This window comes from Pleurodeles waltl, chromosome 9 (assembly GCF_031143425.1).
Source record: "Pleurodeles waltl isolate 20211129_DDA chromosome 9, aPleWal1.hap1.20221129, whole genome shotgun sequence".
In the NCBI taxonomy this organism is placed as follows: Eukaryota; Metazoa; Chordata; class Amphibia; order Caudata; family Salamandridae; genus Pleurodeles; species Pleurodeles waltl.
The window spans coordinates 69,171,235-69,184,492 of NC_090448.1; the positions used below are offsets into that span (position 1 = coordinate 69,171,235).

Genomic DNA, 13,258 nt, shown 5'->3' on the forward strand with positions numbered 1-13,258 from the left:
TTGTACTTGGCCCAGTTTGTAGAGGCAGCCCACGCTTCAGCAGTGACGAAAGACCTCAACCCCCATGGTTGTGGGACAGTATCTGAGACTGCAGTGATAATTATGTCCAGAGAGTGCGTTCTGTGGTTTGAATCTTGCTATGGAACCATTATTAAAACACCCCCTATGGGCCTGTAAGGTTAATTTTTCACTTTGGACCTGACTTTATCTATTATCCCTCTGTACAGAAGAGAAGATCTCAAATGGGGGAAGTTCATCAGATCACCTTGACATGTTGAACTAGGGACAAAAAATCACCATAAAGAGCTAAGAAAGGATGTCTCTTGATTAATGCTCCTCTCACCCAAGGAGAAGCAGGACTCAATGATGAAGCATGACACAATGGTGGGTGAGTGTCCCTGTATGCCACCAAGGAATGTCCCAAAGTCAGGGTCCACACCCTTAGTAGCCTAACAGTGTCTGCTCATCACAAACACATTTGTTGATAAATACCATTTCTGAATATCATCCCTTGGTGTTTTAAATGTTTTTTTTTTTTTGGGGGGCATTGGCCCCTGCCTGCCTCGTGGCCTCCTGAACGGGGTCTGACAGAAGCTGTCTGAAGATTCCTAATAGGGATGAAGCCTGGGCCAGTTTGAGCAAGTATGCTGGGCTTTTGTTCTAATAGCATCTTAAAGCTCCTCCTGACATCCGTAAGGAGACAATGGATTTTTTCAGTGCTGGTTTGAAGGTGTAAGACTTTCATAGGTTGAGGCATAGCCTTGAATTTTATCATTTTCTGGGAAAGGCTTGTGTAATTCACATTACACTAGTCTAGATGCCCATGACAAGACAGAGGCCCTCATTATAACCCTGGTGGTCGGTGACCGCCAGGGCTATAGTGGCGTTAGTACCGCCAACAGGCTGGCGGCACTAGTCACCTTATTTTGAACACGGCGGTTCCACCGCGGTGACACTGCTGGGACCGGCGGTATACCACCATGGCGGTCCCGGAGGTCGTAATCCGCCAGGGCAGCGCTACCCTGTGGATTTTGACTCCCCTTACCGCCAGCCTATCCATGGCAGTAGACACCGCCATGGAAAGGCTGGCGGTAAGGGGACTCGGGGTGCCCCTGGGGGCCCCTGCACTGCCCATGCACTTTGCATGGGCAGTGCAGGGGCCCCCAGGCATAGCCCCATCGCGCATTTCACTGCCTGAATTTCAGGCAGTGAAATGCGCGACGGATGCTACTGCACCCGCTGCACATCAGCATTGCCGCCGGCTCTATTACGAGCCGGCAGCAATGTTGAAGTGACTTTTCCGCTGGGCCAGCGGACGGTAACACTGTTACGCCCGCTGGCCCAGCGGAAAAGTCGAAATGGGGAGCTAGACATACTGCCAGCAATGGCGGTATTCTGGTGCCCGCAGCCTCGGCGGTCTTTAGGGGAAGACCAATGAGGTTGTAATGAGGGCCAAAATGTTTTGTAAGTTCAATATGATGCAAGGTTTGCATGAGAGAGATCATTGTGGTAAGCATGAAGAGTAACATGTTGACACCTTTAACTATAGTGTTCATAAGAGTGTTGAATCAGAGGTTTGAGTTGAAGATTATCTCCATTCTTCTAAATTTCTGTGCCCCAGTCTATAGGCCATAAGACAGAAAGTGAAGCAGTGTTTTTCACCAGTTGTGCCACTCTTACAGAGACCAGCTATTTGCAAATAATTCTTGGTCCTACTCCAGTGAGTGAAAAATGATGGAGTGGAATGTATTCCCAAGCGATCACCAGTTCCTGAGTTTTATTCAAGCATTCTTTCCATCACTTTTGTGTTTGTTGCAGTACATTCTAAAAGTGGTCTGTATGGTGCTGCAGCATTCGAGCTATGACTCACTGACATGGCCTAAGTAGGCAAAACCAGTATGTGGTTGTTTTTGTTCCTGGCTGGTGGGAACCTAGCTTGGCAGTTTGAACTAGACTCCTGGTCTGTTCCTATTGGAGCACGACCACGATTGATTTGCATGTGGATGGTCTCTGACTAAGAGTGGCATACGATGAACTGGAATACAGCCCGAGTGATTGCCAGTGGCTGAGACTATTTCAAGCCGCCCATCACGTTGTTGTATGTTACAGTCGATGAAAGGATTTCTTACAGATTTGGTACGCGCGGGGCAAGGCCTATAGGAGTATACCAGAGGTACTTGTCTCAACATTTGGAGAGCATTGCATTAGCAGGATCTCTGGTTCTGAGGAGTTCAGCTTGAGATCACCACACAAGAACTAGGACCTCTGGGATTCTATCAGCTGCTGTGACCCATCCGCCTCTGATATCCAAAAATATTTGTGTGTCGCACATATGCATGCCACTAAATATAATTATTGAGCCCCTTTACCCTCTGAGAAGCTAATGGAACTCAATGCAATGTGAAACACTGAAATGCTGGTTTTAAGGTAATCTTCAGTCAGTGAGGTAATATTGGCGGGTGGTAGTAGCCTGCCCCCCTTCCAGAATAACCGACTGTGACGCTAAGGTCCTCATTCTTCTTTTATATATTTATGGGAATGATCGTTGCTTGGGGTAGAGTTTAAAGTTTGTGGGTGAGGTTCTCACCTCACCTGTTGCACCAACCTATCACTGAGAGGCATAAGTTATTTGCACAAGATGGAGCCAAGTCATTATACAGGCATAGTCATCAGTGTGCACTGACACAATTCTTGTACACAACAGCGACACAGGTGCAATTGTCACACTAGTTGGGGGCGTGCAAATCTGGCAACTTAGACTCTACACATTTGCACATATAGAATTTCTACTGGCCCCTTCTGGTTACCATCATTTATCTCCTACTTCTTTGTTTTGTAGTCTAAGAATTATGTGTCTCAGGATTTTTCATCCTCTTTATATTCTCTGCAGTTCCTCCTACCCACCTAGGAAGCTCACCCGGAAAGTGAAATTGCAAGTCAGGGGAAAGCCCCCTGCGGAGCACAGCACTTTGAACTGCTGGACGACATTTGAGGAGTATCAGGAAATGACGAAGTAAGTAGACAAATCGTTGTGGAAGAAAGTGTGCTTCTCTTCCCCTTTTTGGAATCACTAATCTATTATATGCTGCCACAGCAGACTGTGCATTTTGAGGGACCTGGCTCTTCAAACTATTTTAAACCATTGACTTAGCACTGAGGTTTTCTTTGAATCCCTTCTGGAGAAATATTTGATTGTAAAGAACAAGTTACTTACTTTTAGCATCGATCTTCCTGTGGGATACTCTTTCCACCTATAGATTTCTCACCTCTTGTACCTCTTCCCGGATCCAGCCTGGATCAAGATACTTGAAACAGCTCTCCTGCCCTTGTAGGTGGCACTTTGGCTCTACCTTGACTCCAAAAGCCACTCTGTATATGACATCACAAAGTCGTATGAATCTCCATTTCTGTGCACTGACAGTTTCTCCTCCTTTATCCACACACTTAGAGATGGAAATAAGGCCGACGACATTGATGGAAATTGCAGTGTACCAACACTAACTTGGGACATTATTAAAAATGCAATTCCCAATATGGGGAGATGGGTGGAATCATTGATGAATCTGTAAGTACCTAGAATATCCACCAAAAAGATCAATACTAAAAGTAAGTAATTCTTCCTTCATATACTTCTACCTGGATATTTCTCACTGACTTCCTCCCAAGTGGTGGACCTGAGGAAATGGTCAGACAAGAAAGTCCTGCAAAGTAGGACTGACAAAATTAACTTCCCTGCAGACTTCAGGATTGAAACCAGAAGACCTGCAGAGGGTTTGGACCAAAGCTCATATTTCACCCTAGGAGATATCCAGGATAGAAAACTCCCTGTTCATTTTCAAAGAAATAGCATTTGCCCTGGTGGAATGGGCACTCACACCACCAGAGGCAAATTTTGATGCACAGCACAAAATAGTGGAAAATTGTCTTCTTCTGAACTTCCTTCCCTTTTTTGGAACTAGCATAGCCAATGAGAAGCCGAGAGCCCTGTGAGGATCCAGGTGGTGGAGCCTCTCCTCCTCTTTGATGTAAAGAGGAGGCAGGCAAAATGTTAGCAAAACGAGGTACTGATCCACATTTAATAGTGTCACAGCCTTCTGTAGGAAAGAAACATTAGTTAAAAGGACCAGTGTATCCAATAAAAATGTAGTAAAAGGACAAGCCTGCAGCTCCCTAGCACGACCAGCCAACTTAATGGTAGTCAAGAACACAGTCGTTATGGTAAAATGCAAAGGACAATTGTGCATGAGCTCAAAGGGCAAAGTCATCTAGAATCAGTACAGAGGTAAGGTCCAGCTGAGGCATAACACAGGGAGAAGACAGAAACAAATGCGTCAACCCATTTAGAAAATGCATAACAATGGGAGACTTAAACACCAAACAGCTGAGCATGGAAACAAGGAAAAGCTGAAAGGACTGACAAATTGATCACAGCACAGCCTTGCTGGGCCAAGGAAAGCGCAAAGCATAACACATCTAATAAGCACTACATAAGAGAGTTATCTTACTCCCCAATGCACCAAGAGACAAAACAGTACCAATACCAAGAATCAACAGAGTTTATGGTGGTGAACTGACAAAATCACATTTACCACCTCAGCAGGCAGGTCAAATGAACTTATATTGTTAAGCGTACTAGTCAGACGTGGAAGTGGAGGCTCTGGAGGTTTGGATGCAGAGCATGCTCCCCACACTGTAGTAAGACCCTGCAAAGAAGAGGAGGGTGCAGGGATTGGCGGAGCAAATCCAAGTACCACACCTTCCAAAGCTATTCTGATGGTATTAAAATACAGGGAGTGCAGAATTATTAGGCAAGTTGTATTTTTGAGGATTAATTTTATTATTGAACAACAACCATGTTCTCAATGAACCCAAAAAACTCATTAATATCAAAGCTGAATATTTTTGGAAGTAGTTTTTAGTTTGTTTTTAGTTTTAGCTATGTTAGGGGGATATCTGTGTGTGCAGGTGACTATTACTGTGCATAATTATTAGGCAACTTAACAAAAAACAAATATATACCCATTTCAATTATTTATTATTACCAGTGAAACCAATATAACATCTCAACATTCACAAATATACATGTCTGACATTCAAAAACAAAACAAAAACAAATCAGTGACCAATATAGCCACCTTTCTTTGCAAGGACACTCAAAAGCCTGCCATCCATGGATTCTGTCAGTGTTTTGATCTGTTCACCATCAACATTGCGTGCAGCAGCAACCACAGCCTCCCAGACACTGTTCAGAGAGGTGTACTGTTTTCCCTCCTTGTAAATCTCACATTTGATGATGGACCACAGGTTCTCAATGGGGTTCAGATCAGGTGAACAAGGAGGCCATGTCATTAGATTTCCTTCTTTTATACCCTTTCTTGCCAGCCACGCTGTGGAGTACTTGGACGCGTGTGATGGAGCATTGTCCTGCATGAAAATCATGTTTTTCTTGAAGGATGCAGACTTCTTCCTGTACCACTGCTTGAAGAAGGTGTCTACCAGGAACTGGCAGTAGGACTGGGAGTTGAGCTTGACTCCATCCTCAACCCGAAAAGGCCCCACAAGCTCATCTTTGATGATACCAGCCCAAACCAGTACTCCACCTCCACCTTGCTGGCGTCTGAGTCAGACTGGAGCTCTCTGCCCTTTACCAATCCAGCCACGGGCCCATCCATCTGGCCGATCAAGACTCACTCTCATTTCATCAGTCCATAAAACCTTAGAAAATCAGTCTTGAGATATTTCTTGGCCCAGTCTTGACGTTTCAGCTTGTGTGTCTTGTTCAGTGGTGGTCGTCTTTCAGCCTTTCTTACCTTGGCCATGTCTCTGAGTATTGCACACCTTGTGCTTTTGGGCACTCCAGTGATGTTGCAGCTCTGAAATATGGCCAAACTGGTGGCAAGTGGCATCGTGGCAGCTGCACGCTTGACTTTTCTCAGTTCATGGGCAGTTATTTTGCGCCTTGGTTTTTCCACACGCTTCTTGCGACCCTGTTGACTATTTTGAATGAAACGCTTGATTGTTCGATGATCACGCTTCAGAAGCTTTGCAATTTTAAGAGTGCTGCATCCCTCTGCAAGATATCTCACTATTTTTGACTTTTCTGAGCCTGTCAAGTCCTTCTTTTGACCCATTTTGCCAAAGGAAAGGAAGTTGCCTAATAATTATGCACACCTGATATAGGGTGGTGATGTCATTAGACCACACCCCTTCTCATTACAGAGATGCACATCACCTAATATGCTTAATTGGTAGTAGGCTTTCGAGCCTATACAGCTTGGAGTAAGACAACATGCATAAAGAGGATGATGTGGTCAAAATACTCATTTGCCTAATAATTCTGCACTCCCTGTAAATGTTGTGCTATTCTGGCATATCTTCCTCAAAACCTAAGGAATCAAAGGGATGGACAGAAACACATAGTTGAAAGCTTCCCACAGCAGAAACTTCAGGAGGGTGCATTCTTCTGGATGGCAAAGTCATCCACTAGAGGGCTGCCCTAAGAGTGAAGATAGACTAAATTACTTCTGGGTGAAGACACCACTTGTGATCAGAAGGTGGTGCCAACTTAAATCATCAGGCCGCACATTCTGAAATCCTGCCAGATGGTTCATGATCAGCCAAACTTTGTGAGCTAGAGCCCAAGTCAACAGCTTCAGAGCTTTCAGGTACAGAGGGTCCAAGCCCACATCATCCTGCTTGTTGGTGTGGTATATTGTGATCATGTCAACCATCAGGGTTTGGATTCTTCAATTGCAGATAGAAGGTAGGAGGTCATTGAGGGCCAGGTAAATTGCTCACAGCTTGAATTGATTTGTGTTCTCTGATCCAATGTGGATCACCAGCTTCTGATCCCCAGTACATCAAGATGACTGCCCCTACTAGGGGTGCAGGCATATGAATCCACTGTAGCTACCGGGGGCAACAAGTTGAAAGTCTTTGAGCACTTGATGTGGTCCGACAGTATTCACCACCGCAGACTGAATACTTTCCATCAGGATTTGCCAGTCCTGGGCTCAATGAAAAGAGGGACATCACTAGAGTGCAAACATGTGCCATTGAGTGTGGTGCACCAGCAGAATGCCAGCAGACCCAAAAGGTGAAAGACTTCCTAGACCGGAAGCAGAAACCCCTCCCTAAACATTGGGATCTTAGTCTGAATATCCTACACTCACTCAGGAGGTAGGAAGGCCTTGAGAGAGACAATATCAACTTCCTTCCCGATGAAAAGAGCTAGAATCGTCATCTGGGGAGCTTGATGTCAAACCCCAAGTCAAAGAGCAGGGAGATCATGGCTTGCAGTGGTTGCAGCTGCCAGCTGCAGCAAGCCCGCCTTCAGCAGCCAGTCATCAAGGTACAGGAATATAGGAATACCTGACCTGCAAGGACGTGGTGCAGCCACCAACATCACCTTTGTAAACACTTGAGGGCCTGATGCTAGCTCAAACATGTGACTCTGAATTTATAATTGGTGGAACCTACCACAAAAAGTAGGTACTTTTTGCATGACTGCAGGATCGGCACATAACACTATGCGCCCTATAAGTAAAGGGCACAATTCAGTTTTTGCAGCTCCAGAATCAAAAGAACCTACAAGAGGAAAAGTATTTTGAAGTTCTTCTTTCGCAGGAACACAGAGGTCCTGTTTTTCTTGGGAACAAAAAAGTAAAAGAAGTATCATTTTGCACAATCTCAGTCTCTGAACTAGCCCCATCGCCCCTGTGCTCAATAGAGTGAGAGCATCCTTCTTCAGGATGTGGACTTGGTCCTCTGAGGTGACAGTGGGAACAGGGAGAATGGGAGGAGGAAAAATCCTGAAAGGGAATGGTATGGCTCTTCGACAACAGCACATCGTGATTGATGGCTGGTGTGGAAAATTGAAGGAAAATCCACCCCATCCCCTCATTCTACACAGCTGAACATGCTTCCTCAAGAATGGTCTGACGTTGCTTGAAGCGCTCCAGAACTAAATCGGCCTTCTCTCTAGAGAGACTTTCTTTTCTTCCCCATTATTGCTGTCATTTTTACCACTCTGTTAGTAGGAATTGAAGGAAAGGGTCACTGTTCTGGTTCAAGGACGACAAAACCTACTCCACAAGGCCCCCCGGACTGCGGTGACTGCCAAATGTTGAGTCCCCAAGAGCCAGAGGATGGCAGCATATCACTTGGTGATTCCCCACTGGTCCACTGGTTCAGATCCTGGTTTGCTCCACACAACCAAAATTGCCTCCATCAATGCCTCATTGAAGGTGAGCAATAGTTGAACCATAGAAAATGCCAACTGTAAAATGTATGTATCCTTGACCTCCTCTCCAAGCAAAAGAAGCTCAAGGACCACTGCAACATTCTGAAGGACAGCTTTAAACGAGGTAACTATCTCAGTGGGGCCCTCCTCTTTGGGGGATGTATCTAGGTTACAGACATTCTGCAGACCTGTATAGACACCAGTATCTGTCCCACTTGGAGGGAAAAAGGCTGACTGCCTTACTGCTATTAACATCATTGTGAAATATGATGAGTGACATCTGAATGGAGTCTGAGGCAGGCACACAGTCCCTCCAACCTACAGGGGGACATTATCTACATTAACTGTTATGCTGTGGTTCGGAAACTGCCCAAAATAGTCTTTGTCTATGACCAATTTGCTCTGCTTCATAATCAGAAGTGGCCAGTTGCTGCATTGGCAGAGAACAGGAAGGACTGTTGATGAGGTGTTTCGTGAATGAGGAGGCAGGCCGGCCGGTGCCATATCCAGGGCAGGAGAGTTATTTCAGTTTTCCGCGTCCAGTCTGGCACCTGTGGAAATTTCAAGAGGTGAGGAATTTGCAGGAAGAAGTATCCATCAGAATCTTTCTTCAAACCACTCCTTGCAAAGAGGCTGGTTGCAAAGCGCTCTTTGAGTCCTATGTACTGACAATCTATGTTGTCACAGACCAGTATTTCAGCTCATTCTCTGTCATATCTTGCTGAGAGTCTTGGTTGAAAAGCACTCCCTGTACCCCAGTGCAGCCTGCATTGCAAAGCCATTTTTTGCTCCTCCCTGCTGTGCAGATTTGGTTGTGAATCAGTCCTTTAGTGTGTGAAGGTTTGGTTTTGAAGCTGTCCTTAAACCCCATATGCATATGCAGAATATAGTTTTTAACCACACATTGAGCCCTGCCTTACAGCACTCTGTATCGTAAAGCACTCTTTATATAAAGCAACTTGCTTGCACTGCTCTCTTTGATCATATTGTGCAGTGTTCCCTACAAAGTTTTCTGTACGCTTCTTGTGCAGACTCATAGTTGCACAGCATTTTTAAGAGTGCTTGTGCAGACTCTTGGTTGCACAATAAAGCCGAACCCTGGCTGCAGTGTCTCGCTTGTGCAGCACTCCTCGAGGCCCCCGTTCAGAGACTCTTGCTTCCACAGCACTCCTTGTGTCACCTGTACAGAGTCTCTTGGTTCCACAGCAGTCTTTCATCCACCTGTGAATATATTTTTGGTTGCACAGTACTCTTTGAGGCCCTTTTGCAGAGTGGTTTGATGCACAACACTGTGTTACTCCACCTGGGCAGAGACATTTGGTTGCACTGCACTGTTTGTCCCCTCACCCCCAGTGTAGAGACTTTTGGTTACACTGTACTCTTAGACCCCCTCCCCAAATGTAGAGAATCTATGTTGTTCAGCACCCGTAGAGGCCACTTGTGCAGTAACTCTTGATTGCACAGCAATATTTTGGACCGTGTGGAGACTCTTATTGACACAGTGCTCTTTGTGCCCCTGTTGGGCTCTTGCTTGCACAACACTCTTTTTTACCCGCTTTGTAGAGGCTGTGGTGACGTAGCACTCTATGTGAATTCTGTTCTGAAACTCTTGGTTGCAACATATTCTCTACGCCCCGCTGGGTAGAGACTCTTGGTTGCACAGCACTCTTTTAGGCCCCTGTGCCCAGATATTTGGTTACAAGCATTTTCTGTGTCCCTGTGCAGAGGCTCTGGTTGCATTGTACTCCATAAAACCATCTGGGCAGAGACACTATTTATGGCCTCTGTGTGGAGAGTCTTGGTTACATAACACAGCTTAAGCCCCATGAAAAGAGACCTTTGATTACACAGCAGTCATTGTGCCTCTATGCAGAGACTGTTAGGTCGCACAGCACTCTTTGAGCCCCCCTGCGCAGAGATTCTTAGTTGCACAGCACTCTTTGAGCCCCCCTGTGCAAAGATTCTTGGTTGCACAGTACTCTTTGAGCCTCCTTGGCAGCTACTCTTGGTAACACGGCACTCACAACACACCTTGAGCCTCCCTGTGCTGCAAATCTTGGTTGCATTGCACTCCTTGAGTCCCTCGCGGAGAAACTCTTGGTTGCACAGCACTCTTAGAAGCACCTTGGGTAGAGGCTGTTTTTTGCAGCCTAGAACATAGCGTGAAGTATAACTCTATATAGACTTCGTCCTACAGATTTTTGTGATTATGGCTATTAACATTTCAAGGTTATGCTATGCATGTGTCGCTGTGCTTAAAACCGTTTCTGAAACCATCAGCCAATTAGAGAAAACATGAAAAAAGAGCAGTTGAATCTATCTTTCATTTAAACCAAGGGATCACATTCAGTCACTGTTGAAGACACTGAAACTGCATTGGAGGCCACTTGTCTAGGGACTTGAATAAACAGTGGTGCCTGGTACAACAAGCCAGTTGCAACATATATCTTTGGGTGGCCCATTACCAGCTGCAGCATACTAAAATCAGTGTTTTTTCACAAGGTGCTGCCCTTCATGCGTAGAAAGGAATGGCAAGGCGTCTGAATATTGTTCAGAGATTGATCTGATAATTTATCAACTATTTCTTGGTGCAGTGCATCGCTGAATGGCTGGGTTTGAGCCCAACTCCATACCATCAAGCACAAAGAGGCACTTTTAACCCGTTTAGAACTTCCACATGAGGGAGCCCCTGCCTCTCAGGGATGGCTGAGGAGTGAAAGAGAACACCTCCTTGAGCTCCCGAAACCCCTCAAACTTTATGACTATAAAGCTTACGTCACAGCGGCCTACAATGAGCGCGATAAAGCTGGCAGGCCCATTGGCCACCAGAGTGCCCCAATCCTTAGCGTGCACAGGTCTGATAATATTCTGGCATCTGCTCAGACAGACATCAATGAGGTACTTCTAGAGTATCATACCTGCCTGTATTCCCAGTCAGTTGATACTCCTTCTCAAACTCTCCATGTTTTTAATGCGGCTGCAGCCCACGCCTGTTCCCAACTGACTTGGCCTCCCTGAGAGGCGCGATTACAATTCAGAAAGTCCAAGGTGCCATTAAGGCTGTAGCTCGGGGCAAAACTCTCGGATCAAACAGACTCCCTATTGAATTCTATTCCACCTACCTCAATAATCTAGCCTCTATGGTTACAAAATTGTAAAACACAGCCAAGGCTTCGGGTTGCCTTTGTCAGTCGATGAGGGAGGCCTTATTGGTGTCCCTGTTGAAACGCAACAAGCCTGATGATAATATTTCGTGCTATATACCTTTGCCTATCCTCAGTGTCGATTACAAGATACTCCGCAAGATTTTGGTTAATAGACTGATAACTTTTCCCGCTAACCACATCCACTTTGACAGGCTGGGTATTATACCAAAACCCAAGACGTCCCCTAATATCCAATAATTGGTGCGATTGCTTCTGGCCCCCGCCTCCGGACTCTCCAAACGCCCTTGCCATCTCTGTTGATATAGAGAATACCTTCAGTTCCCTATGGTGGGATTTACTTTATTCTGTGCTAGCAAGTATGTGACTGGGTGAGGGTTTTATTGGCTGCACACATCTCCCTTATACTGACCCATTGGCTGGCGTCAAAACTGTCACAGTGATATCGAAGCCCTGTACAGTGAAGAGTGGCACACAGCAGGGCTGCCCAGTGTCCCCACTCTTGTTGGCCATCGCAAAAGAACCCCTGGCCCACACACTCTGCACGGGTTCCCACTACAGAGGTCTGCAAGTTGGAGGCTCCTTTCTATCTGTCTCCCCGTATGCTGACACCTTCCTACTATACTTACATGGTGAGTGCTCAGACGTAGAGGGTGCACATTAGGTGTTGGAAGCCTTTGATGCCCTATCAGATCTGCGTGTGAACTGGGGCAAGTCAAACAAATATCCATTCTACACTAGGGGCGGCTTCTCCATAAGGGCGGATGAATGTCGTCCCCAGCCAGCAGTGGCAGCTGCAAACCTTTTCCCAAAACACAATCCTAAACTGTGATCATAAACTCCCTCTCAGAGCGCATGTGTGTTTGGCCTGCCGTCTCAGGCCGGCCAAACACACATGAGCACAGGGCTCTCTCCAGCCCAGCAACTCAGTTTGCTTGCACCGTGACCTAGTGCTCATGCACACCCCAGAGGACCCACTAATGGCTGCACTGTGAGTTACCTGGGCCCGTGCCTTTCAGAGCTCCCAAGCAAAACTTCCATTTGCTAAAGATTTTTCACTTGTGGTGCTACTGCACCTACCCCAAGAGGAAACTGGTCTGGGTTGCATGATTGGTGTTGCCCTGGCATGGCCACCATCGGAGACTGCTATTCCAACGAGAGTTTGAGGACTCTTCATGACTTGACTCAGGAGTATGACCTCCCTCCCCTCCATTACCTGTTATATTGCACAATCACATCGGCCATATACTGATCTTGGGGATGCGAAGACTTGGAGCCGTCGGAACACAAGAGTCTTAAGTTTGTGTGTACCACTGCTGGCCATACACAAATTATAACCCATTTATACAGTCGCTTCTGGCCCAAGCTAAAGGCGACTTGGGAACCCTCCTCGAGCATTGGGCGACTGATATGGGCTGTTCGCTATCAGATTCGGATTGGGCAAATAGCCTCTGAGCCCCGGGTCTCCCATAATGCTTACTTTAAGTTGATTCAATGCTATTATTTGCAAAGGGTGTATTTTACCCCCATGCGCATCAGTCTCATGTTCCGTGAGGCCCACGCCACTTGCCCCCACTGCCATTTGGCGGATGCTGCCTTCCACCACATATTATGGGACTGGCCACACTTCCACCTTACTGGGTGCTGTCCTGTGCCTGATTGACTTGGCTACTGATAGATCTTTGCATGTGTGTTTACAGTCTGCTTTATTGGACTATACACCAGGCCCAAAAGTAGGTTGATCACTACTAGGCTCGCAGTCCTGGCATTGATACTTCCTAAGAGTCAACTGTCCATGGCCTAGACATCTACTACAGTTCCCTCCCTACCAGGATGGTGGTGTGAACTGAAA

The 13,258-nt window shown here is 46.2% G+C and overlaps 1 protein-coding gene across 1 annotated transcript in view; it reads left to right on the forward strand.

Moving 5' to 3' along the window:
- Window positions 1-13,258, forward strand: part of EFCAB12 (EF-hand calcium binding domain 12) — a 123,778-nt gene that overhangs the window by 105,219 nt on the left and 5,301 nt on the right. Inside the window, exon 8 of the mRNA XM_069206319.1 lies at window positions 2,891-3,013. Within this exon, the coding sequence (XP_069062420.1) occupies window positions 2,891-3,013 (123 nt within the window). The remainder of the gene's footprint in view (window positions 1-2,890; window positions 3,014-13,258) is intronic.